At 53.1% G+C, this 26,607-nt stretch overlaps 5 protein-coding genes across 5 annotated transcripts; 2 read left to right on the forward strand and 3 right to left on the reverse strand.

Annotated features, from left to right (window-relative positions):
* Nucleotides 1-300: 300 nt before the first annotated feature.
* On the forward strand, nt 301-2,370 carry PG986_011991 (uncharacterized protein; the record flags this gene model as incomplete). Its single annotated transcript, XM_066848213.1, has 3 exons — nt 301-440; nt 523-1,175; nt 1,238-2,370. 3 exons carry the CDS (start codon nt 301-303, stop codon nt 2,368-2,370), a joined length of 1,926 nt encoding a protein of 641 aa, XP_066694909.1.
* A 1,542-nt stretch (nt 2,371-3,912) lies between these two features.
* PG986_011992 (uncharacterized protein) lies at nt 3,913-7,494 on the reverse strand (the record flags this gene model as incomplete). Its single annotated transcript, XM_066848214.1, has 2 exons — nt 3,913-7,242; nt 7,477-7,494. The coding sequence occupies 2 exons, from the start codon at nt 7,492-7,494 to the stop codon at nt 3,913-3,915; spliced, it is 3,348 nt and encodes a 1,115-aa protein (XP_066694910.1).
* Nucleotides 7,495-14,851: 7,357 nt separating this feature from the next.
* Nucleotides 14,852-17,224, forward strand: PG986_011993 (ATPase components of ABC transporter; the record flags this gene model as incomplete). The annotated part of the gene is made up of 3 exons (XM_066848215.1): nt 14,852-15,643; nt 15,697-15,777; nt 15,839-17,224. The coding sequence occupies 3 exons, from the start codon at nt 14,852-14,854 to the stop codon at nt 17,222-17,224; spliced, it is 2,259 nt and encodes a 752-aa protein (XP_066694911.1).
* A 2,252-nt stretch (nt 17,225-19,476) lies between these two features.
* Nucleotides 19,477-21,172, reverse strand: PG986_011994 (Cross-pathway control 1; the record flags this gene model as incomplete). The annotated part of the gene is made up of 2 exons (XM_066848216.1): nt 19,477-20,903; nt 21,142-21,172. The coding sequence occupies 2 exons, from the start codon at nt 21,170-21,172 to the stop codon at nt 19,477-19,479; spliced, it is 1,458 nt and encodes a 485-aa protein (XP_066694912.1).
* A 3,254-nt stretch (nt 21,173-24,426) lies between these two features.
* Nucleotides 24,427-25,789, reverse strand: PG986_011995 (uncharacterized protein; the record flags this gene model as incomplete). Its single annotated transcript, XM_066848217.1, has 4 exons — nt 24,427-24,486; nt 24,543-24,859; nt 24,918-25,455; nt 25,676-25,789. 4 exons carry the CDS (start codon nt 25,787-25,789, stop codon nt 24,427-24,429), a joined length of 1,029 nt encoding a protein of 342 aa, XP_066694913.1.
* Between the last annotated feature and the right edge of the window lie 818 nt (nt 25,790-26,607).

The raw sequence follows: 26,607 nt of genomic DNA on the forward strand, positions 1-26,607 counted from the left end.
CCTACTGTAGGTGCCTGCCTACCTACACTAATGCCCACGGCCCACGGCCCACCGCCCACCGTCAGTGCCTATTCACGGGAGGCCATGCATGTTGTGCGTGGGCTTGGCCGCCTCTGCTCTCTTAGTCCCTGTGCAAGGAGCCGCGCCAAGTAGGTACCGACACAGCACGCCGGACACAGGCAGGTGCATATGCATAGGCCTACGATGACGATGACGGGTACAGCCAACCCTGCCCTCTCTATATAAGGGCCGTCCGTCATCCTCTGGTCTATCTTCATACCCCAAGCATCACTTCTCACCATGGCCAGTCCCACCCTCTCTTCCCATGCCACCTGGGACCAGGCCTCGGCCGCCCCCGCGGGTGCTGACGGCCCCCAGCCTTTCGTCATGTTGGACTTCCTCTTCCCAGGCTTTTCCGTCCTGGCTGCGGCTGTCCAAAAGTATCTGCACATCAACCTGAACCTCTACATCCCCCCTTGTCATCCTCGTCGGCGCTCTCATACTGGTGTGGAACTACTCCAGCCAGCACCTTTGGGAACAGCTCGAGAACCACTTCATGTCTACCGTCGACATCCGGACAGATGACGAGATCTACAACATTCTGATGGCCTGGGTCGCCAACCAGACTTTCGCCCAGAAATCACGACGCTTCGTTGTCAACACGGACCTGAGCTCACGCTCATGGCATCTGTTTCGTTGGGACGACGAGGACGACGAAGACGATGATGCCGTCGGCAGCAATGCCTCGGATAAGAGCAAGAAGGCCTTGAGTTACACTCCCTCCTTCGGCAGTCATTATTTCTGGTATCGTGGGCGCCTGCTCCTGTTCCGGCGGAGTGCCAACAAGGAACAGAACTCCTTCATGCTCGTGAGCGAAAGGGAAGATATATCCGTTTCCTGCCTTGGCCGCAACCCTTGGATCCTCAAGGAACTGATCCACGAGGCCCGTCAAAAGTACCTCGAGAAGGACCAGCACAAGACGCTCATCTATCGCGGCACCACTCGCTCCAGCACCGCCGAGCCTCAGTGGCAGCGATGCATGAGTCGCGTCAGCCGTCCCTTCTCGACTGTCATTCTCAACGAGAAGACCAAACAGGACCTCATCGAAGATGTCACGGATTATCTGCAGCCGTCTACACAGCGATGGTATGCTAATCGCGGCATTCCCTACCGCCGTGGCTACCTCCTGTACGGCCCCCTGGAACGGGCAAATCTTCCCTATCCCTGGCACTCGCAGGCTTCTTCAAGATGCGCATCTACATCGTCAGTCTCAGCTCCATCACTGCGAACGAGGAGAGCTTGGCAACGCTCTTTGCAGAATCGCCCCGCCGCTGCGTTGTCCTTCTTGAGGATATCGATAGCGCTGGTCTTACGCATACACGTGACGATGACAAGACCCAAGACACCGATGCAGCTGCTGCCCCCGAACCCCTCGAGCCTGGCCAGACCTCGGTCGGCAACGGCAACACGAACAAAGCCTCTGTCAGTGCTGCCCCTGCTCCTCCCGGCCGCCTTTCACTGTCTGGACTGCTGAATATCCTGGATGGTGTGGCGTCTCAAGAAGGCAGGGTCTTGATCATGACGACAAACCATCTCGAGAAGCTGGATAGGGCATTGATTCGGCCGGGCCGTGTGGACATGATTGTCGAGTTTGGATTGGCTGATGCGGATATGACCGCGTCCATTTTTCGTGCCATCTTTGCACGTTTGGAAGGCGATGAAAGCCCACAGGTCGCACCTATCAACATGGACCCTGAAGTCGAAAAAGCCCAGATCGAGGAGAAGGCGAAGAATCGCGCCGCTGATAAGGCTCGCATTGACGCGCTTGCCCTCGAGTTCGCCTCCAGAATCCCGGCTCATGAGTTTAGCCCTGCCGAGTTACAGGGCCATCTGATGCGCTATAAACGGAACCCCCAGCTCGCTATCGACAAGGCCAAAGAGTTCATAGAGCAGACACGTAAGGACCGCAAAGAAAAGGAACTCAAGGATGCTGAGGACAAGCGTAAGGCGGAGGAGGAAAGGAAGAAAAAAGAGAAGGAAGAGAAAAAGAAAAACGCAAAGGCCGGGAAGAAGAAGAAGCAAAGCAAAACAAAGTCGGCAAAGTCGTCATCCACCGCACACAACTCGAGCTCTGGTTCTGAGTCGAGCTCCGAAGACGATAAATCAGGCTCGGCATCCGAGTCGGAACCAGAGAAGCAAACGAAGAGCAAGCGGCGCCACGGCACTAGTAAGAAGACGAAAACGGACAAGGACCCCAGTGACGGGGGCAGTTCATCTGTACTAAAAGACGCTCCACAGGACACCAAGGTCGTTCAGGGACACGACAGGAAGGACTCGGGATACGGTACTCCGTCTAGCGTTGAAACATAGAGAGCGTTTCGATTCATTAGGCCGTAGGCGGGCACGTACAGGTAGAACACCTGAACATTTGGTAAAAGCGATAGACCATCATACAATTACCAGTCTACCCATGCGATTTTGACCAGGACATTGCGTCCTCGCCTGCGTGAACACAGCTGCAGTCGAACCTGTCAAAATCCACGTATTGTTTTGAGTAAGCAAGAACATGCATGGCATGCGAGAGTGAGATACTCGTTTATTGACTTTATGGATCTGCTCGAAAACAAATCGTTTGGATGTTTGAGTAAAGACATCATGCCATTGAAGGCCTTTTGTTCAATATCTTGTTCCTCCTCCCCTATGCCATATGTGTCTGTATGCTTATGTGCCCCAAGGCTTTTGGTTTTCTTTTGCCCTAGTAAAGAGAAGAAAATGCGAACAATGCCCCTTTCCCTGTGAACCATCTGGCAAGAACTCCTTCCCCTTTCCTGAGCCCACATAGGAGAAAACCACGACCAAAAAAGCCCCTCCAAGGAGGCCAAAAAGAAAACACATCAAACACCTCCCTTATAGGCCATGCATGGTTATTATCGTGCTTTTCTTTTCGTCTTCTCTCTTTCGCTCCTCATCCTCTTTTCTTCATTCCATTATACCTTTCTCGTCCTTACTCAACAACATTTCCTTCCTTCATGGCAACGTTGCCTGGCCTGGTCTCGCCCGCATCTTGGACGGCCGCCCATGTAGTATTATATACAGCATGCCATAGGCTAGGCCGCCAGGTCCATGCCAAGCTTGGCCTGGGCTTTACAAGACAAACAAACAAATGCATGCTTGACAACGAACTTATCATGAAGATGATGAAGCAAAACAAAAAAAGATGCAACTTCATCACTCATAATTCTAGCGTCGTCTAAGAAGGAACATGGGCTGGGCTGGCGCAAGACTTCTTCTTCGGCGGACATATGATGGTTTGCCCTCTGTCCCTCCCTCTCCCAGATTAGATTGCCCACACGAGATTTTAACAAGTCTTGAGTGGAAGCAAAAGGGAGCGGCAGGGGAAAGAATTGTCATTATTCGTACTCGTAAGCTTTCCGAATCTCTATAAAGAACGGGCGTACTTCGTTCGACATCGACCTGGACAGCCTCTCCAGATCGGCCACATGTGCCATCATCGTGGTCTTCGTTTTTCATATTAAGTCTTGCTCGTAAAATCGTCTTTCAAAACAAGAGAAAACGACAAAACGTCTTTTTATCCAGAGTCGCTCGCTCGGGCAAGGTGATGTGGCAGGACAGGCCCCCAGTCAGCCACTACCATCAGCAATGCCAGGTTCTCGTGCCTCCAGATGGCGTTGCATCTATTCGTCATGCCCCCCACACCAACCCAGAGGGTTGTCTTTCGATGCATGTCTTTTCTCGCAAAAGAGGAACCACCTTCGCTATGCAAATCAAACAGGTATGTGTACATATACAAAGCTCATCGGAGAGCGAGGGGTCGCACAGAGGTTGCGAAGGGGGCGGGCGGGCGTCGGTGAGGAGACGAGGATAGTATATATTAGGGTGTGAGTAACAGCCTCAGTTCACCGTCATCATTTGCAGGCGTTGGCTTAGCCCATTAGGCGATGGGGTGTTGATGGTACCCCCGTTCAAAACCGAACTGCTGCTGTGACTGTGGGGGATCCGTTTTGCTGGACTTGACGAAGGATCGTTGAAGACGCGAGTGAATGCTGGGCTCCCATCTTCGTTCTTCTCGCTTCTGTCCCGTCGCGGAGTTCGAGCCGGGGTTTGCGTTATACGATCAGCCTTGCGCACAATATCCGAGAGGGAATCTCTAAGGTCGCCTGCTCGCTTGACCAGTTCTTTCAGACTGTTAGTGTCGAAATTCAGCCGCCCGTTGGCAGATTCGTCGTCCGAGCCATCAGTAGGTTCTCGCCGCCGGAGTTGCATGGATTCCATGAGAGACCTGGCCACAGAAGACGGCGAGAAAGGCAACTTCGCCTGTTGTGTGTCCGGGGTGCTGGGGGACTCGCAGGCCCCATCTTGGGATTGTTGGAAGGTCCCGAAGATATCGTCCTCAGGCGAGAAAACGGATCGTCGGCGGGCCGCGGGCCTTTCTTTGACTACCGCTGTCTTCATTTGATCCGAGATCTTGCCTCGATGGCTTTGCTCTTCGAGCGCGCTGCCGTCAAACCCTTCATCGATGAACCGGTCGTCGGCAAGTTGCGGCTCCAGGTTCTCGAGTTGCACGTTGGTAGCTGAAGTGTCGGCATCGTCCTCGTCGGGGGAGGCCAGGGCTATTATACCTTCCGCTTCTCGCCACAACGTTGCGGATGAGCCACTAAGCATATCCATCTCCCTCCCTAAGCGGCAGAGTCGTTTGAGGTCATTGACCAGAAGGGACAGTTCGCGAATTTGGCCAGAATGCGCCTTGACTGTAGGCTGGGTCGCAGCGATGGACGCGGGGACAACCATTGACAGGCGATTACCCGTTTTTACGCCTTCCGAAAAGCCTGCGTCTGCGTCCTCCTCAAACTCGAAATCTTCATCCCAATCCTCGCTCACATTCTTTGAGCCCAGGCCCCAGGTGCCAAACTTCGGTTTTGAATTGTCGATGATATCCTGCACGGCAGGGACGCTTTGACTCCGTATATGTGCCGCCACCGGCCCTTTCCGGCTTGGGATACGGCCGCCTCTCATGTCGAGCGCTTGTTTGCCATGGACGGTCTTGGGCCGGGACGAATGCCCATCCCCTTCAAGCTTATCGTGTTGGGCTGTCTCAGCCCAGTCAAATATGTTACTCCTTGGGCGTTCATTATTGCGCGTTAGGTCGGGGTTGCTACCGGCATTACCCGTGATACTAGCCAACGCCATGCGCAAGCTGGGACTACCGCCCCGAGAGTTCATGGAGCTTGGGGGCGACAAGTGGTTGTAGACGGGATGCTCGTCCTCCCGGGCCCAGTCCAACGCGTCGTCCTCGTCAAACGAGAGTCGACTGAAATCCGTACCAGTGCTTACACGGGGGAGATCGGGAGTGATAGGTGCATACTTGAAGCTCTCGTCACCCTGAAGGCTAGCAAGACGAAAGTGAGTTTCAGCCTCGTCGAAGGTTGCGCCGACCGGTGTGGGTAAACTCTCGTCTTCTTCCATTATCCTGTTGCCGCCATCACACGTTGGCCCTAGGATTTCTTGTATCGAGAGCCGCTTTGGCTTATTGTTTCCAGCGGTGCTCGGAGGAGACTCATCGAACATGGATTCTACGGGTGAGTCCAGTGTCCTTCGGCAGCCCGATCCCGCAGTCCGAAGAGAGTCATATGGCGTGTCTGTCTTGAAGTCCGTATCGTCGTCATCACCGGACGTGAAGCCGCGGTGGTAGTCCGAGCTTGCGACGGTGGATGCACGTTCTAACGTCCGACTATGGGAAACATTGGAGTTCACACGAAAGGTAGGTGGGTTCGCTGAACTTGCTGGCTCACTATCCAAATTGGATTGGGCCGTCATGTTCGTGGGCGAGCCCATTCGGGATAAGTCCATATGGAAGCTCGACAGTCTAGACAGCGATGGGAGAGGTGAGTTACTCCTCTGATGAGGTGGCTGAAAAATAGCCGCCAAATCCGTTTCGGCCCTGCTGGGTGTACCCGCTCCGCCAGTGCTATTAGCTCTACCGACATGGGGAGAGCCCTGGGGACAGCCAGAATGCGCTGTGGTCGGTGTTGGGTCAGAAACTTGGCGTAGTGTTTCATCCGTTGCGCCCGTACCGATCGCACAACGTTTCCTCCGACGGAGACTTCCTGACCTAGAAATCCAATTGGTGGGGGAGCTGAAATGCATTGACATGGAGCGCTTGGGAGTTTTGGACGGCGTAGCACTGAGAGAGGGTCTGGATTCGTTAGAGTTTTGTGGGCTCTCTTCTGCCTCTTCACTAACGTCAGCATCCCACGATAATTCCTGCATAGGAGGAAGAGGTGGGCCTTGTAGCACCGATCTTGGTGAGACGAGATAGGCGCCCTGGACGCTGGATGCGCGCTCCAAGCAAATCCGCTTTGGGCCCGGCTGCGAATCGCGACTGATTGGTGATGCTCTGGCGGCAATCCTAGCTATCCGTGCGTGGAAGAAAGATCTCCAAGTCGAATTGTCATTCGCTGAAATATCGAGCGCAGGCTCATGTGCTGGAAGACCCAATGTTTGCGCCCTGGGCCTAGCTCGGGAGTCATGGGAGAATTTAGAGGCTGGGGGAGTAGCAACCTCAGCTGTCAACTGATGGAGGGTGGCAGATCTTTGGTGGCTCGTCGCTGGCCTTCGTAGTGTTGGCATTTGTGATCTTGATCCTCGCGACACCAGTGGCGAGCCTTGGCCATGGTTTGCTGAAGATCTCTTCACCAGCTTGTTCGGTGTACGGGAGGATGAACTTGTTTGCCTGAAGATTGGTTGACCCGATCCATAGGAGAAAACAGAAGGAGAGTCTGGCCCAAGGCTAGATTTCACACTTTCGTGCTGTGACATGGGTCGTATTGATAGCCTCCGAATCCAAGAGCTATTGGAAGACGACAATGAATCTCGCGGTTCTTCGGTAGCTGCAGTCCCGGATCCCGCGTCACTCTGCCTCAGGGACGAGCGCCGCCACGACTTTTGAATTGACCGCCGCTGCGAGCTCCTTGGCCGTATGGTTGCATTAGGGCCCAGCTGGGCGGTATGTTGCTGTCGGTCGGCTGTCGATTCACCCAAGGCGGAACCAGTCGTGCCTGGACGCAAAGGGAAGGTGGGTGATATGGGTGATATCGAATCTCGGTGGGATGCTTTCCGCTTCCCTGCGGTTTGCCTCGGGGTCTGAAAAGTGTAGTTCTCGGCAGGCTGGCCGAAGACGAGGCCCGTTGCCGCCGCAGCGATGGCCGTGCCGGATGCGATGAGCTGCAGAATAAAGACTCCGAATCAGTAAGGGCGCTCGATTGGAACGGTGCTAGACAGAACAGTCTTGGGGGAGGGCAGTATTGGAGGATTCGCTATAGGCCTTGGTATGCCCGATTGAGTGCTGGTGCTGGGACAGGGTAGGCGAGGTTGGTTGTTCCAGGGGAAAGTGCTGGACGGCGCGCTTTTGACTTCATGTGCGCTGCGCAGCAAAACGGGGGTCGGGCTGGGACTTACACTAGGGACAGTCTGCATGTTGCAAGCCGGGTTCTTCTAAAGCGAGGAGTAGTAGCCGCCAGCAGAAAGGTAAAAAGGAGAAGTGGCTGAGGCTTTTCGACGCTCTCGTAACCATTGTTCGTCAAGACATGGCAGAAGACACCAGAAGAGTTTGTTCGAACGGAGGGATGCAAATCGACGTCGTTATGGCAGATAATTCGTAAACGTAAATGCGGTGTCGAAGATGTAAGACGGGCACCGGATAGTCAGTCTCGCCGTCGTTGAATTCTGGACCCAAGGGCTCTCGACGCGAGCTCGGCCGTTTTCCCCCCTCCTCAGTGCTCTTGTTGTTGTTGTTGTTGTTGAACGAGGTCGGCCGCTGACTAGGTCGGCTTTGTATTTGTAAATATGCAGGCACTGAACTCTGCGACCACCAGCCCGCTCTAGACGCGCCGGGCACTGCAAAAACGAGTTCGGGCTTCAATGCCAACGTGTAAGTAAGCGGCCGGAGGGAGAAGGACACAAGTGATAGCTCCAAAAGGGTATTGTCTACAATGCAATAGAATGGAAGGAGAGGCGACAACAAGGGGGAACCAGAAGGATCAATGCCGGACTCGGGCAGAGAGAAACAAAATGCGGGAGATGCGATGCGATGCTGCGAATCGCAGTCGAGGAAATTAAGGCCAAGCACCGTAGTATGCAACAACCAGAAACCCACGGCAGCGAATGAAGGACCGGATCCTAGCACAGCATCCAACAACAGAACGGTCAAGTCGGCAAGGTCGAGCAGGTACCCAGGCACAGGATAAGCAGAGATGCTTGAACCGGGGACAAAGCAGGAATGCAGGACGGGCGACAGGACAGTAGCATCAGGTTAGGTAGTAGTTAGTACCTTGTGTTTTCAGCTTTCCCGCGGTCAATTAGCCCAGTTACAGCGTTGACAAGCCGGAGCGTTGGCCTAAGGTAGCTGAAAACAACGAACCCGGGCAGTAGTGCGGGTGTTATTATTATTATTGTTGTTGTTGTTGATGTCGCTCGCTTGTTACTTGGTAGCAATTTGATTACATTATGTAGGTATGTAGGTACATTGGCCATCCCAGTTAATTCTGGCCCTCTTCACACCATTGGGCTGTTTCAATGGGCGAAAGCTGGGTCCGGGTCTTCTAGCAACTCGGCTTACCTTCCATGCTGAGGCGTTATGGAGCATGGATTGGCTGACCGACCACTGCCAGAATACAGTGCGAGGGGGGGGGGGGGAGAGCGAGAGGCACGAGATTAAAGCAACAATGCGCCGTCCGTTCTCTCCTCCATACATACCACAGTAGTCGGAGAGGAAGGAGGACATGCCTGCTGGGCTATTCCATGGCATGGGATTTGTGTCGCATCCTCTTCTTCACCTCGCTGACCTTCCTGTTTTAGCCCTATGGTGCGTGTAGCCTGTTCTTCGTCTTCTCAGAGACTGGTGATACTCGTGACACGCCAGACTCATGATACTGTGCCGGTCCCTTCGTCCCTTCGCCCTTTCACCCCTTCTACTGCTACCTATGCACGTAATGCGGACCGATGCCTTTCTACACAAATGTTTGCCTTTAGCTCAATAAATGCAGTGGGCATAGGTGCCATCAACCGTACGATCAGAGGTGACGGGAGGCTTCGGCAGAGACATGAGGGCCAATCTATTGGGTGTTCGGTGCATGATGTGGGCTTCAGGGCAACAGTGTGGAGAGGGGGAGACGGAGGGGAATCGAAGATCTTGATTGTTGATGTTGCTTTTGCAGTAGGCAGGGCAGAGAAGGCCGCATCTCTTCCCTGATCCGTCCCATGCAATTGGCCTGGGTGGGCGGTGGGCGGTAGGTAGGCCGTAGGCGTGTAGGGTCGGGTCGCGTTGGAAAACCATCCCCCCCCCGAATCTCCACATGCCGTTGCCCGAAATGGCCAGGAATATAGAGTCTTCCCTGCCCTGCATTTGCATTTGCATTTGCATTTGCATTTGCATACACCATTCAATCAACAGCAAGCAAAGCAAGCAAAGCAAGCAAAGCAAGCAAAACAAGCAAAGCAAGCAACGCACCAAGCACCCAAGCACGCACCACACGCACAGTGTACGGCGTGCGGGCTGTCTCACCCTTATTACCATGCGTCTCTTTGCACTGACGATGCGGTCTGGTAGCGTCTCTCCACGCCCTCACCTGAGACTTGCTGTCGTCACTGTACGGCAGAGGGACCCGATGGTGGCTCAGAGATATTCCTTTGTCCGGCGGATATCCCAACCCGCTTTACTGCTGATCCTCGTACCGTTCGAAATTCGCAGCCAGGGCAGAGCTCCGCGTCTACAGATACATCCCATCGGCACGAACCCCGCAGGCTCCGGGCTGCCCTCCTCCTTCACTACTGAGTATGTAGGTAAGTACATAATGTATGTACCAGAAGCTGTGCCAGTTCCAGCCCAGTGGAGATAAGGCAGCTCAAGCTAGTCTCGATCGCAGAGCCTTCATTCGTGTTCAGCCAACTGCATCAGATGCGATGCGCATGTCGTACAGCCTGCCGCAGGGCGCGTCCACCTCTTCCATCTTGACTGGCTGGGAGCTACCATTCCCGCTAGTGCGGGCTGGACTAGTGCGAGCCTGCCCTGATTTGCTCCCCTGCCTATTATTCGGCGGGTGGGAGCCAAGCAGAAACAATGGCAAAGCGCCAACTGCAAGGAGCCTTCTGCTTTTTCTCGATGGATATTGCAATTGTTCGGCTACATACCACTGAATGCGCCATTTTGTCGATATGTGCACCACGGGAATGTGTCCGGACCCGACAGCGACCCAGATAGACAGGCAAACCATGACCGTGCCATCTAGCGCCCCGGTTCCTCGGCGTCCTGAATGGCAACGCCAGGTTTGAACACATACCCGCACGTCGTAGCGATGAGGGCGCAAAGAAAACCGGAATACGGCTTGTGTGAGAAACGCCCCCAAGGGTGGTGCTGCTATCTGCTGTATCAATATCCCAGCCGGGTAACTTACGGCTGTAGCTGGCAAGCCATGCACCCACTTGGAAGATTTCTAGTGCTGATGCATGTCGTCTTCCCTATTGATGCTGTGCACTGGTGCTGGCTATCAACTGAAGCTGTCAAAACCCATTATATGCACTCGTCGGTCAGACAAACGGGCGCACCGGTTACGAACAAGCTGGAATGCCATGATCTATCAACTGCAGAAGCTGTGTAAGGCACAGCAAACATGTGGTAACACATTCCTTATCGCAATTAGCAGACAAACAACCCTATTAGCTTGGGCAACCTTCTGGTATGTACATCCTGGCAGCCTGGCCTCCTTTACTACTGGTACGACGGGCTTCGCGATCGACATGTCTCCAGGAACGTCTCCAGAGGCGCGTAAGCTTCAGGAGATTAGTCCGAAGCGCCCTGGTCGCGGGGAAGGAGGAAAAGAGTTAGACGGTCCGGGGTTGAATAGTCATTAGGTAGTGTAGGTAACTTGGGGTCGGACAACGAGGCTCTAACGATTAGTTAGTCGAGGCGCGGACCCTATCTGTTTCCAACTCGCTCGCGATGCTCGGCTTGTAACTCATGTCTCTTGCCGTCGTACCTGTCTCGTATCCGTCCGAAGGCGTTTCCTTCCGGCCGGAAGTATCGTCGAAAACAGTGCCATTTACTCTAGCCGTTTGGCCAAGGCTGCGCTTTTCAAGGACTGGTTTGCCTAGACGTGGCGGGCTCCCAAGCACGTCGCCTCTCTTCCACGCCTTTTTTATTTTATTCTTTAAAGTTCTTCGGATAGCGAGATAGCAAACTCACCCGAACCTATCGATTTCGTAGATGTGTATATAAGATGCCGATCTGGATCGGAAAGGGCTAGGTATGTACAAGCAAGCTGTTTCACCCATCAGCACAGTGGCTGGATACATACCAGTTGAAAAAGCCTGATGAGCAGATAAAGGGCCGATATCACGGTTCTCTCCGTGCCCTGCGTCGTGATCTAATGACTCCACTGTCGCAGTGGAGGTGAGTTGCGATGATCTAGCAACACCCGAAATAGACATGTTACCTAAGTCAACAACAGTCTCTACCACAACTTCCAGGTACAGACTTTACTTTCAGGTACAGTGTCACCATCACCATCCATCTACCAGCTTACCAGATGCAGCTTGCAACGCAAGTCGAATCTTGCAAGTAGCCGCCCCTTCCCCTCAATGAGCCCCTGTAAGCCGGCACGCCATTGATCAATGCTTAGTACCTATTGGTAGGGTGTGGACCCGATTTCTCACATCAGCTACGAAATCCGTAAACATCAAGGCCGCAAGTATCTGACAGACAATCTCATTGGTTCAGGTTCGAAACCGCTGGTAACATATCACTTCGAGAGAAAAATTCCAAACGCACCGTCCCCGTTTCCCTCACAATCTCCTGGAATTTTCCTTCGCCTGCTAGTTCGCCAAGCTATCGGAAATGCCGTGCTCTACGTCTTCCTGGCGGGCGTGGAAAACAAGAACCAGGAAGACGGTTCGTGGCATGGCGCCATGCTTCCTGCACTATCTGCCTAGTCCGACAGAGCCGGCTCATGTGACCCATCGGAGCAATAAGCAGCATATCGTGGCCCGCTTTCGGTAGGGTGCTGCTAGTTCAAGTGCAAACGGTCGCTCGCGCGCGAACTATTCAACACAGGTTTTACCAGTAGAGAACTCCCAGCGCTATAAGGCCAAGGCGGTGGCTCGAAACAGCAGCGCCTAGCCTTAGCTCCACGCGCTTTTGAACCCGGTATTGGCGCGTTCCAGCAGCACTAGAAGCTTTGCTCGGACCCAGGTCCAACTTTTGGAAGAGTAAACGAAGGAGTGGCTGGGATCTGCGGCCTTCCCATGGGTTCGAGCGAGATGTGCGAGATGGAATGCTCTTTCGCCGCGCACCATCCATATTGTTTCAAGCCAGTACAGAGACGTGCAGCCGCCCCTTGGAGAAACAACAGGCTTGGCAGGACGGTATAGGCGTTGCCCGGTAACAAAGCCCCTTTGGCTACTGTTTTGGTCGAAGTCGTGGCCCGGCGCTCGCTCGGTTAGGACTTGGGGGATACGCAACACAGCATGGTCGCCGGGGCCGAATGTTCCTGATCTGGGAGCGGAGTATCTTACCCTAAGGCCGCATGGAGAGAAATACATCCCCGTCGGCTTCGAGACAGTCCATTAGCCGCTGCTTGATTGGTAGTTGCACAGCCCCGGGCCGGTTCCCAAGTGGCTTTTTTCCTTTTTTCTTTTTGCAAGCAGTAACGAAAACATACCATTTTCACGGTCAGGTCAACGCCATGTGGATCATGACGTGACAGCTCTTCTTTTACCCCTCTGTCTATCGAGGGGCTAAAGACAACAATGGTGGCTGGTCAGTATCTCTCCAGAAAGTTTGATAGGATTTCAGACTCTGGCCTTTTCTCCCATATGGGCTACAGTAGTCCTTTTGCGCGTCTACCGAGCACGCGAATAATACAGAGGCCACGGCCCAAAAAGTTGGGCCTTGTCGAGTCGATCTGACATGCCAAGACTTTTGTTGCTTTTATTCTGGCAAGTCAAACGATCTGGTTGTCAACTGCATATGGTGGCGTGGGATGTAACTGGACAATGGGAACGGGCGCACACTGTGAAGCGAGAGCCCGGCGTACATAGGGAAGAATCATCAATGCCTGCCAGCCTGAGCAACATGATAGATGACAAGGCAAGCTTGCTTCCACGCCGGGACAAACCCCACCCCAAGCCCAAAGGACTGATATGAATTCGGGCGACGGTGTCGCAATAGGCAATTTCGACACGCGAGGGGAGAAGGGCTGAAGTCGACCATCCGCCCGCGATTGGCTGGCGGCGGATGTCGTCACCCGTGATACGAGCAAATAAGAATGCGTGCCGGTAGACGCGCCGTTGGTGGGTGTACGTGCCGCGTCCTGGCCGCCCCTTGGGGCCACGGGTGGTGGTGAAATTACTCCAAAATAGAAATAACATTGACCACACCAAAATCGCGTCTGTTTCGCGTCATGAGGCGTTACCAATCCCAGCGGAGCGGCACGGGAGTTGCGTTTCGCGCCCAGAGCCACCGAACAAAGGGACGCCTCTAATCAATCACACCATCATCCTATTTCATCAAGCCCAGCCCATGCCGATCGCACCAGCCCAGCTAGCCACCGAGGCGCAAGCTCGCAAATTGGCGGTTCGCTGTAATCAGTAGTCTCGAACCGGGGGAAAAAGCAGCTGCAATTCTCGAAGAAAGAATCGACTATCGATCATCGGCACGTGTTTTTTATCATCTCCTTGTCCCGCCGGTGCGATTCGCTAGATCCGGAGCAAAGCCCGCCACTCTCCAAGGCGCGGGGCAATCACCTCTCAGATGATCTGGCTTGATCAAAGTATCCTGATTTCGGGGACAAGTTTCTAGGCCCGAGGGCAATGATTATTCCCGTTAAAGGGGCATCCCTCACCATATGGACTCGTACTCGATCTCCTGGTTTTTGAGCATGTTCTATTGTGATGGCGCACCTACTTGGTGAGTTGGCAAGCGATCCCACCTAACGAATGTCTCAAAAGATGCGCCTAGAATGGGTGTACCCTGACCCTGAAGAGTAGAGCAGTGAACGATATGTATGGCCTGGCCTGTATATCAAGCCTCTTAAGGGTGTCAGCGCATTGGAATACGAGGAATACCGTACGCCTGCTACCACGTCGACACTGTGCGTCTTTGCGTGGGTGTAAGGACGAAGTCAGGGCAACTAATAAGCTTCTCTCCTCCTCAGAAGCTCCCGTTATCCCTGATTGCCATGCCGACCACAAGGTCATTGCTGGGAAGGCCAGAGGGCGAACTGCGACTCGGTACAAGCATAACTGCGGGCATGAATATACCTCAACTCCATTGACTCCAAGATTCCGGTGCTGCCTGGGGCCTCAAAAGAGAAGGTACACAGCACTCACTGCACAAGTACATACGAGCGCGAGCTTGCTTCCTATCGTCCAATCGCCCAACGGTCTCATTGGAACTTATTGACCTGCGCCCAGTGCCTAAACCCCGTTTTGAATACAATATGCACTGTAAGTTGCACTGTAACGTGACCCCACCATCAACGACGTCTTATGAATTCTGTACTAGGAGATGCAAAATTGGCAGGAGGCGAATGCGCATATGTTATGTTGTGCAACTGAGGACACCGCCAGCGCACACGAAGCAATAATTTTCTGTAGATCTTGAAACGGGAACAGTAGAAGCAGTCTCGCAGAGGCGTGTTGGAAAGTCGCAGATCTGTTGCTTGCCTCAGTCGGGGTTTGCTACGTCCTTCCTTTTTTTTTCCCCCGCTGTCCCAGCAACTGCTTCCCGCACCACAAAGCACAAGTCGATATCCCGGGTATCCCAGTATCATTTACCAAAATGGAGGCCGAAATTAGAGCCGTGCTCCCGGATCTGGACCCGATCCTCTCGGAGTACTCAGTGGGCTATCTGCGACATGCGTCAATGACATGGACCGCTGATGAGGAGACGACCGGACTGTCGCCCTTGGCCGATGCTGCCATCGCCATCACGGAGCTTCTGGTTTCCGCCGCGGGCAACGCTACTGGACCCCAGCAAGACAAGATCCGTACGCTGGTCGCCAAGTGGGTGGAGAAGTACGAGGCCGCCAACAGTGAGAATGGCGGGCGTAAGGGGCCGTCCGCGGTCAAGCGTCTGGACCAGGCCATCTCGGTCGGTACCCAGCGGAACATGTCTTCCACGCTCGCTGTGGCAACGGGCAACATTGACCTCGAGTCGGCCAACGCTCGCAAGGTCGAGTCCAAGGTCGACCGCAAGAAGCTCGAGAAGGCAGAGCGAAAGATTGCAGCCAAGCAGAACAAGAAGGAGTTCAAGACGGTTCAGTATGAGGCTTCCAAGCTCCTCAACCAGACCGACGATGCCCAGTCGTACGAAGAGTTCTATATGGCTGTCAACCCTCTGCAACTTGGCTCGAGTGGTGGCAACAAGTCCAAGGATATTAAGATTGAGAACATTGATGTTTCCATCGGCGGCCAGAGAATCTTGACCGACACCAATCTTACCTTGGCCTATGGTCATCGCTATGGTTTAGTTGGTAACAACGGTGTTGGTAAATCTACACTCCTGCGCGCACTTTCGCGGAGAGAGGTGCCTATTCCTACACATATCTCGATTCTTCACGTCGAGCAGGAGGTAAGTCCAAGTCTTTCTACCGGTAGACAACATGCACTGACACGAATTTGCAGCTTATGGGTGACGACACGCCGGCTATCCAAGCGGTTCTGGATGCCGATGTCTGGCGAAAGGTCCTTCTCAAGGAGCAAGGGGTAAGCCACACGTCCTGGGATGTAGTGTTGATTCGTTGAGCCATGGCTAACTCTGCCCTAGGACCTTACTGCTAAACTGTCCGACATTGAGACGCAACGTGCGCCAATGGCAGATACGTCTGCCGATGCTGCCAGGCTTGACCGAGAACGCGAGGCCCTCGATACTAAGCTCGGTGACGTTCAGTCCAAATTGGCCGAGATGGAGTCTGACAAGGCCGAGTCTCGCGCAGCCAGTATTCTTGCCGGCCTTGGTTTCTCAGCCGAGCGCCAGCTCTTTGCCACTAAGACCTTCTCTGGCGGTTGGCGTATGCGTCTTGCTCTTGCTAGAGCTCTTTTCTGCGAACCTGACCTGCTGCTTCTTGACGAACCGTCTAACATGTTGGATGTCCCCTCTATCACCTTCCTTTCAAACTACCTTCAAACATACCCTAGCACCGTGCTCGTGGTGAGTCACGACAGAGCCTTCCTCAACGAAGTCGCGACCGATATCATGCACCAGCACTCCGAAAGACTCGACTACTACCGGGGTGCCAACTTCGAGTCCTTCTACGCCACCAGAGAGGAGCGAAAGAAGGTCTACCAAAGAGAGTACGAGAACAACGTGGCGGCGCGTGCGCATTTGCAAGATTTCATCAACAAGTTCCGATACAACGCTGCCAAGGCTGCCGAAGCCCAGTCGCGTATCAAGAAACTGGAACGTATGCCTATCCTGGAGGCACCAGAGGCCGAGTACAGTGTCAAGTTCAAGTTCCCCGACGTCGAGAAGCTCTCACCCCCTATTATCCAAATGTCGGGTGTCACATTCGGGTACTCGCCGGAGAACATCTTGCTCAAGGACGTCGATCTCGATGTTCAGCTCGATTCTCGTATCGGTATCGTGGGTCCCAACGGTGCTGGTAAGACTACAATCTTGAAGCTCCTCATCGGCAAGCTGGGAGCCACCACGGGTCTGATTTCACAGAACTCGCGCCTTCGTGTTGGATTCTTTGCTCAACATCACGTCGACGCTCTCGATCTCACCATGAGTGCGGTCAGTTTCATGTCGAAGACATACCCCGGACGTACGGACGAAGAGTACCGTCGCCAGCTCGGCGCCTTCGGTATCACCGGCACGACGGGTCTGCAGAAGATGGAGGTGTTGTCCGGAGGTCAAAAGTCGCGTGTAGCTTTCGCGTGCCTGGCCCTGACCAACCCCCACATTCTTGTTCTCGACGAACCGTCCAACCATCTCGATATCGAGGCCATGGATGCGCTCTCCGAGGCGCTGCGGGAGTTCCAGGGAGGTGTCCTCATGGTATCTCACGATGTCACTATGCTGCAGACTGTGTGCAACAGCTTGTGGGTTTGCGAGAACGGAACGGTCTGGAAGTTCCCCGGAGACGTCCAGGCGTACAAGAAGAGAATCACAGCCCAGGCAGACTCGTCTGGTGTCGTCAAGGCTCATTAGGCGCATATCGTAGGCGAAGTAGTAGTACACGCGAAATGAATGAACACGATGGCCTCATACGATACTCAGCACGGAGTGCTTTGTACAATCGTGAGATATGCTACTCCCATGTAAATGGCTGCCCATATTGATTCCCTGTCTACTTATCCTGCTGTAACAGTGATTGCCCTCAACTTTGATCGATATAGGACACTGAAGCATCCACTCGAGACCACGCATAGTTCATACCTCGCATGGCGGGATTGAATAGTCATCTTCCTGGGCGACGAGTTGCAACCAACAACCTCTGGGACGTGTTTCACGGCAACTTGATGCGGATACCCAAGTCGGAAACTCTCTACGACATCACCCATGTGTAATTCAAATTTATACGAGCTTCTTTAGAGCACTTCATGTCACATTTCAATGCTTTTTCAGGTTAGTTTCCATGTTAGCTATGGATGGATACACTTCATTCATCTGACCCCCATCTCCCTGTCGACTGCTTTTACAGCTACCTTTGGTTTGACAGTATGACCCCCTAATGAAGTTCCTCGTACTCTCACAAGCAGGAGAACCTCCTACTTTCGTCCACGGCTAGTTGATTCTACTCTCTCTAGGAATCGTATCTCGCTGTACAACTCACTCCGAGAGGCTTTACGCCAGTCATATCAATGACCATCCTCTTCTTGTTATTGGAGGATTTGTTCATTTGTAGATCTTAAGGAACGATACGTTGGTTTGCTTTCCGTTTCTCTACACCCATCCTCGCGTACTACTTCCATACGTATACCCATCACAAGACTTACTGCCTGCGTGGGTGATTGAAAGGAACCGTGTTTGGTCCTAGAAGTTATTTGCCTACGCTTATTCCTGTTTCGCTTGATGCTATGTGGAACCGCGAGGAAACAACTGGTGTATGAAGGCACCCATCCAATTGGTACGGAACAAGTTGCTGTACTCTAGACTACACCTGTCTTACCGTTGTATGTTTGTTTGCTCGTTCTTGGTACAGATACAACGAACAGGTTTCCCCATCCAACAGCGAGAACACGCAGATCTCTTCCATTGCCGAAGGTCGAAAATGTGTAGAGGAGTTGCGCTAATGGGTGCGGAAATCGCATCCAGGTTTCATGACACTCAGCATCACCCCCTTTCTCCATGCCAACGTATCTTCAGCTGTGTGACCGATCTATGAGGCCGAGTATTTGGGATAAATACACTGCTCGTACATCTGCACACATCTGCACACATGAGCCCGTTCCTTCCCATCCTTGGTCGCGATGGTAGAAACCACCGTACCTGCTGGACTCCGGTAGCTTCCAGTGATCTTTAGCCCTCCGCCAATGGCCACGTACGAGCCACAGAGAGAGTCGGCTAGCTCACGGTGTGAAAGATTACCTTATCCATCAAAATCACTGATGAAATTTACCGAGAGTTAGCAGATAGTTTCCCAACCTGAACCCAAGGCCATACCACACGCACGGAAGGGGGGTTTCCAGTATACGCTCATATGCATGCACCCACATAGGCATGATACAGTCGAGACACTCAGTACGAAAGAAACATTTCAGTTAACATGAACTTGAACGGTGTGACGAGCAGAAACATGTCGGTACTCAAGTAAATGAAGGAGGGTGATTACGAGAAAGGGGTTAGAAACAAGTACAATATACGTTAATATACTCAACATAGATACGTAGACCATATAACTGCGCTTATCAGCAGTCGAAGGCAGCATCAAAGTCGTCGGATAACGCATTCAGAAATCAAGTATCCGAAGACAAGGCAATAACTCACTCCACCGAAACGCGGCAAGCCGGAGGCGGCCCTGTTCATCCGCGGCTTGGTACAGCGTAGGCAAGGCAAGTCGGCTCAGACCATTAATCACGGAGATGGGCAACGAAGTTTGTCTCAAGATACAACGAAGAATCCGATTGAAGCCGCCGAGGCGGACACTAATGAAACTAAAAGCACATCATCAAGCACCCGGAGTGCGACGAATAATAACCATAACCCTGCGAAGACCACCGCACCTTGTTTTTGTTCCGGAACCTAAGCCGGAGAAAAAGGATAAGAAACCACATAAGAACTACATGGAGATGAATGATGACGGGAAACGCCAAGAAATCCGCGGCAAGTAGCACGAGAGTCCGAAATGAATCGAGGACGCCTCACTACTGCCTCCTTAAGTATGAGGCGACTAGGCCAAAGGCCTGTCCCTCCAGTTCATCCGAAGAAAGAGCACATCAATATGCCTAATTACCAATGCTTCATGAGCCACCCGTTCGGCTCATCGCAATACGCTTCCAATGATCACGCTCTTGCTCCAGCTTGGCAATCTTCTCTTCTAGTTCATCAAAACGCTGAGCCTTGCGCTCTCGAGACTTGCGAGCGGCAAGAGTGTTACGCGCTCGCTTCATTGCAATGTTGTCCGAAGGGTCATCTACAATGATTGGCGGCAGAGGCTTGTCTCGTCGGCGAGAGTTGACACCAGAGACAGAAGAGTGGCGTCCATGACTAGTAGGCGAGTTGGCAGATTTGCGGCGGGGCAGAGGAGCAGGCTCAACGACCTCGAGATCTTCCGACTTGTCGATAGGAGAGTCGTCAAGGGCAGGTGTAGGAAATGTGTCCGTGACGGTAGTCTCCTGAGGGAAGAGTGGGTACCAAGGGTCGCTGGCGCCAGTATCAAAGTCGTTGCTGCCAAAATTGGGACTAACGTCAAAGCTATCGATGAAGTCGGGTGACTCGTTGGAGAAGGACGGCGAAGTCAAGTTGGTGAAAGCCGTCGAGTTCGGTGCGGAGATTAGCAGGTCGTGGGGAGAGACGGTGCCAATGTTAGTCGTCGAACTCGAGGCGGAGCTAACACCAAAATCGTACGCAGCAGCGGGGGAAGAGTAAGCCGGGGTGGCCACTCCGCCCTCGCCCCAAGTGAGGTCTCCAAGCGCGTCTGCATTGTGTAAGCGGTTGGCCCTTCTGGCAGAAGAAGGGATGTGTTTACCTTGCAAATCCATCTTGGCCGGGTTCTGGTTACCGATGCCTTGAGTGAACAGTGGAACCGGGGGGCGGGCCTGACGGTGCTGCTGTTGCTGATTCACTGCGATAGTCGACGATGGAGCAGATAAAGATGCGTAAAACTGCTGGTTTTGGTTTTGAGCAGTGGGAGAGTTGAGCCGATTGTTGAAAGCCAAAGAAGAAGTCTGGTGCCCTGTCGCTTGGATAATCTGGGCCACTCGTTGGTTCTGCAATGAGGGAGAGTAGTCACTGCTGTTGTTGACCTGGTGTGATGACGAGTGACGTCGATTGTTGTTTAGAGATCCAAAGTTTGTATTCGCTGCTGTTGCAGGCGAGGAAACCGTGCGATTAGCGGTCGTTCTGGCGGGAGAGGGCTGATCGAACAAGACAAAGTCCTGCTGATGTTGCGGCTGCTGATATGGCTGTTGATGCGCGGGTGGTGCCGGCAGGCTGGGCGAACTGGAGGGAAGCCATGGTGACTGATGGGAATCCGTGGTGAAGACTGTTAAGTCTTGAGGGGAAATGATTGCGGTGGTGCGAGAACTGCTGCGGGAGCTGGGAATAGCTTCGTGGAAGTTCAGATCGACCTGTGAAGGAAGAGCTGAAGGGAAGGGTTGAGTGGAGTTGGTGGGTTGTTCTTTAGAAGACTGAATGGTGACGTTGGCTACGGAGAGCACGGGGGAAGCTGGGAACGGGGGGTTCGCTGATTTAACGCATCTTGGGGGATACCTGATGTGTTTCTTGTGTAATGTCTGCCTGATTTTGGGGGGGATGGGAGAAAAAAGAAGAGGAAAAGGGAAGAAAAGTTGGCGCAGGTCGGGATGCGCTGAGGTTTTTCAATGAGTGGGGTGGGAAAGGCTGTGTGTGGTGGGATGGGAAGGTGAGACTGGAAGACCGGCTCGCGCCCGCCAAACCACACACACTTTTTTTCCCCCTTCCAGCGCCGCGCAGCATTTGCGACCCAGGTTTCCCAGGTTTTCGCAGGTTTTTAGGGTGCAGGTTACGCCCGGCGGGCCCAATTGGTCGCAGTTGCCTCCCCCAAGGCCAATAAACTGCATCCCACTCAACCCACTGTCCGCGACTGCGACGGAATCACAGTCCACAATCCCATTTGCGCAGTTTGGCCATCGACCGTCCAGCTATGAGTCATAGCCTAGCGCCTTGGCATTCCCATTCTGCCGGGGTTCTACGCACGGCGCACTGTACTAGCAAGACTAGCAGCACATTCATTGGAACGGCTCGTATTGCCTGCCAGTCTGCCACTTGCTGCCCATATTCTGCTGCATATCGACTGGGGGAATCTCAGCGGACAGTAATGGCAGGGCCAGGTGAGAAAGAAAAAAAAGCTTCTGTAGTTGTCTTGGTCCTACAGGACTTTGGTAGATTGGCCTGGAAATGCCCTCTTTCCAGGAGTGTCGTCGCCCAAAAACTTTACTGCTGGTACCTGGAGGGTTGTTGGTTGGTGCGCCTCGCAACTGGTTGCCCTTGTTGCCTTGCTAATATGCATCCAATCTCCACTGCAGCATCTCTCCCAGCATTTCCAACCCGGCGTGCCGGAATAGGAAACGGCCAAATCCCGATTACACGCCTAGGGCGCAGGCGTTGCCAGGATGCGCTCGCGCTCGCGACGGCGGAGATGCACATGATACCGATTGATTATTCAATCGTCTTGGACGCTATCCGGACCAGAGCAAGAACAAATCTCAGCACATGCTGCAATCTGTCCGGTTCAGCTGATCTGATCTTGATACACAATGTCTGTGACCGTCTGGATGGGATAGACATATATCTTGAGGCCTTGAGACGTGCAGGAACGAAGGAGGCTAAGCACACAGTATCAATAATCATGTGAGGGCATTGGCTGTAACGATAATACAGCTGCCTGGGTACAATTGGTAGCCTTGAAAAGGTTCTTTAGACATGTGCCGCCCTTGTGCTTCGAAGGGAGGTGGGAGGTATGCAGTTAGTTGATGGCACTGCCCATGTCCGCACTGCCTCAGCTCGGTGGCAGTATTACACAGATGCGCTGTGTACAGTAAGACCAGATTAATAATGCCCCAGTTCCGGTCCTGGTCGGTTGAGGGCCGCGAACCGAATCACGATCCCCGTTTTTCGATTACTTATAACTCTGGATGGGCGTTACGTACGATGCGATGCCTCCTGCGCTCCAGGCAGCTACATTTCCCCAAGGAGGGACTTGCTTTTTACCCCTGGTTACGTCGCAAAGCTTCATCCATGTCATTATTTTTCGGAATCAACTTTCTCGGCAAATCAGCTATCTCAATTGCTCCCCGGCCTCTGTTTCTATGCAGTTGTGACTCATACTCGCGCATGCTGGGGGTTGCGCGGGCTGGGGATGGATAGCTTCCATGTTTCATCTACGGTGCTACCTCACGATCAACCCCATACTAATACCGCCAAGCGGAGCCTGAGCCAAGCTCCGCTACTGATGCTTGGCGTTCATGTATCCTACCAAGTAGATACTCTCTGCCAATGGTAGATTCTAGGTAGGTAGGAATAAATACGCCCAGGGAAAGGGATATCGTATATTAGTGGCTCGGCTAGTCTTTCGACAACACGGCGTCGCGAGTCTTGTAGGACTATACGTATGGCCAGGCATTGATCGATCTCACCGAGTCCTTCTGCTGCATATGAATCCTATAGTAGTAGGAGGGCGCTGAGACAAATCAGGGCGCCCTTTACCCGATGTTCGCAGGGGTGGAAACGAGTCTGCCGCCCGGTCAATGGCACATGTATGCAGCATGTGCAAGTAAAGTTCCTCCGTCTTACACTTTTTGCACCTCAAGCGTGCCGCGTTCTACTTTGCCTGCTCCGTCGATGCGTCGCCTTCCCGGCGCATGTGCGTATGGGCTTCCGGCGTGTGGACATACATTGCATACATACTTGCGCAACCTCATGCGCCTGTTACCTATCTGTATTACGTCGGAGTTCAACCATCTCCCACCCAGCTTTCGCCCATTCCGACACTGAGGCCAAATATCGGAGTTGCTGGTTCGCTCACCCGCGCCTCCCGGCCTCTTCTTAGGTCAGCCACGGATATGTAGATATCCCGATAAAGTAAGTCCTGCCCCCCATGGAGGGTCAAATGGCTCTAGGAAGGCTTTGGACAAAGTCCATCATCAGCAAGCTCACCCAAGATTCACAGCAATCCCGGTTGCCAGAGGCCGGATTGTGTGGCTGAAAGCGGCCAATAACTTTCCTGCCGGCATGAGCTTACGTGAGCCCACGTATCTAGGCCTCCGTAATCTCCGCGTGGACCCCTGCTACTAGTTAATTCGTGCTCAGTTAGCGACCCGGATGCTCGCCGCGAGTCGGCGGGGCCCGGGGGAAGCGATCGACGTCCAATTGCGACACACAAGCGATGAAGTCACAATGATGCATTGCGTGCTGTATATGTGTTGTAGGAAGGTGGTTGTCATCGCGTACATCTATCCTGAACCGGAAGCTGCCCATGTATCGGCTGCAACGAAGAGATGAGAATCACACCAAGGATTAAGATGGCCTCGACAACACCAGGTCGCGAGACTCAGGGCCTCAACTTTGACAAGGGGCTGCTGTACTGACCGTTATGCCGGGGCCTCAGCCCAATGGGTATTCGGGCGCCGCGAGTGACGCGACACAGCTATTGACAAATACCACTCTCGAATCATGTTGCATGTACCGAAGAAGGAAAATCCGTTGTCAATGATGCCACCATCTATCGTCCTAGCCTAAGTCCAAAGTGCAAATCACCGTCTCATTCCGCCGTATCCTACAAACAATTCTCTATATCCAGCAAAGGCTGCGATGCTCTGCTTGTGAGAAATTATCAAACTTTAGTAACCGCCCTTAGAAACGCCGATTGACATCCTTTGACCTCAACTGAAGGTCGAAAAAGAAACGTAAAACCATCGAAGTGGAAAGCAGAACCGCAATGTGAGTCCTACTTGAAGACAATGCCTCGAACGCCTCGAACGCCTGCTTATGCTTTGTCGTCATCATTGTAATGCTTGTGAATTGAGGCAAAATCCGTTGCCAGTGACGGAGAACCATGGGGGGTTGCCTCTGGTAATGTACAATGGACGCTCATGCCTTCGTTGAGATGGACAAAGTCGAGGCGGTCCATACTTCCTTAACTCGCCAATAAAGATATTCGATAACCATATCAGGTTGTCGAGGATGGATGTCACCGTATAGTTCGCTCTCAACTAAGGGCTGGGCGGTTCTGTCGCCTTCTGCTTGCCTTTGCCCTTAGGGTCAGAGACGTTCTATGCAATACATTAGAAGAGAAGATCTGTCAAGCTGTAAACCGGCATAAACTTACCTCGGATAAAGGTGATCCAGAAACAGAAGACGATACAGGAGTGACGTGTGAGCCGATGCTCGAATCAGTGGCTGTGTTGGTCGCGTCTGCAGTTGAAGCCTCAACCAGGTTACTATCCTGAATGACAACCTCCTTCGCAGCAATACGTCTCATTAGGCTCAGGAAGCTGGAGTTTCTGAATTTCTCCGATTCGTCTGAGGCCACCGAGTCAACCAGTTGCTGAGCGACACGTGCAAGCTCTGTCTCATCTTGAGGGCTGTGAACTGGTTCAGCCTTGGGCTCATGGATTTCGGCTGGAGCAGGGTTCAAGACCTCAGCTGCATCGGACTTCAATTAGCAACAGATCCTGTAATTTCTTGATATAACGAAACATACCTCTGTTAAGTAGAGCAGTATCGTGGTTAGAATTCATCCACTCCTCCAGGGCTAGATCAAATTCCTCGTCATTGATCTGGCGATCCATCATCTGCTGGGCATGCCACTCCTTCTGCTCCTTTGAATCCATCACAGGACCACCAGGTGCCATGAGTCCCCCGGCTTGGCTACCAAATGGCCCAAAAGGCATCATAGGACCCATTTGACCGAATCCGCTACCAGGAACGGCAAACGGACCCATCTGCATAGGAGTGTTGTGCATGAAAGATGGGTTGTTCATGGCGGGTAACTGTTTGGCTTGGGGAATCTGTGCCTGGGAGGAAGGAGTGGCCTGTACAGGCTGCCCATGAAGGCTCATGTTCTGAAACTGGGAAGCCCAGTCTCCTTGCATGTTCTGTTGCGCCATAGCAGCAGGATGTTGAGGGCCCATGTACGCAGCATTCGGAGGGCCTCGCATTTGCGCCATGGGCATGGGACCGATGTTCGGGATAGGCAAGGTCGGGATCGTGCCAGGGCTGCCCTGGAAGTTGTTGAAATGCTGATTACCGGTATTGGCGAGATGGGAGGCTGGTGATCGAAAGGACTGGTCAAATAGTATCAGCAGTGGCCTTTGGGTAGCTTGGTGAAGGGAGCAGAAGTTGATGAGACATTGGTAAGGGCCAAGTGAACAGTGTGGTGATCGTGGTGATCGTAAAAAGTCCCCAGCAACTTTTTGGGCGCAGAGTTTGGAATGCGACAAGCCCATGGTGTTTACTTACCTCGCCGGGCTGATTCTGGGCGTGGAAGTGATCTTGCTGGCGTGACCGATCCTGGTCGAAATGCTGAGCCAGCCCTTTGGCGGCGTTGGACGGGCCGCAGATGCTGTCTGCCATGATGATTCGGAGATGTGTGCGAGATGTCGGTAGTATGTAGGGAAAGATGCTACTAGCCGGCAAAAGTGTCACTAGATGCAAATGTGGCCGAGTGCCGCTTTGGAAGGGAGAAGGAGAAGGTGGATGGGCCGTCGATTGCGTGGTTGTGAATGTCAATAGAGGAAAGGATGGCAAGTAATGACGGGGAAGAATATGAAGGTGGCTCTGAGCTGTAGTTATTGCACAAGTTGGCATTCACATCAAACTAACGATGCTTGTCAAGCTCCAAAGATCAGATGTCGAGAGTCGCACGCGATCGCGTTGCTATTGGTGCTCGGCCAAAGACGGGTCTGAGCTGCAACGGATCTGGGGAAAACGGCGGGGTGGGAATTACGTAGTAGCAAACCGAGGTCCTAGTCAAGCTTCTGCCGAAAGATGTGGCTAGGTAGAACGGGATCTGACTGCCGCCCTACGGACTGCGGTGTGTGGCGTAATCGTGAGGCACGCGTGTATGTGTGTGTATGAAAGTCGGATATCGGGTGTGAATTTTCCGAGGTCGGGTCGCAGAGGTACGTACCTAAAGCAGGCGGACGTGGGTACGTACCAGGTGAATGCTGGGATACACAGGTACTTACACCTACTTGACGCCTACTTGGAGAATTGGACACTGCTGAGGCGCCGAGCTACATAGCACCAGTGGGGCTCTTGCAGCAAGGTATCGGTGGATTGGTACTGGCGACGTTGCCAGTGTGCAGGTGAGGTCAACAATTGTAGGTGTACCCAGCTTCCCGCCGGCAGCATCACAACAGCACCAGCTCATACGAAAACACAGACAACAA

The sequence above is a fragment of the Apiospora aurea genome (assembly GCF_038362705.1).
Source record: "Apiospora aurea strain CBS 24483 chromosome Unknown utg000008l_segment0_segment0, whole genome shotgun sequence".
NCBI lineage: Eukaryota > Fungi > Ascomycota > Sordariomycetes > Amphisphaeriales > Apiosporaceae > Apiospora > Apiospora aurea.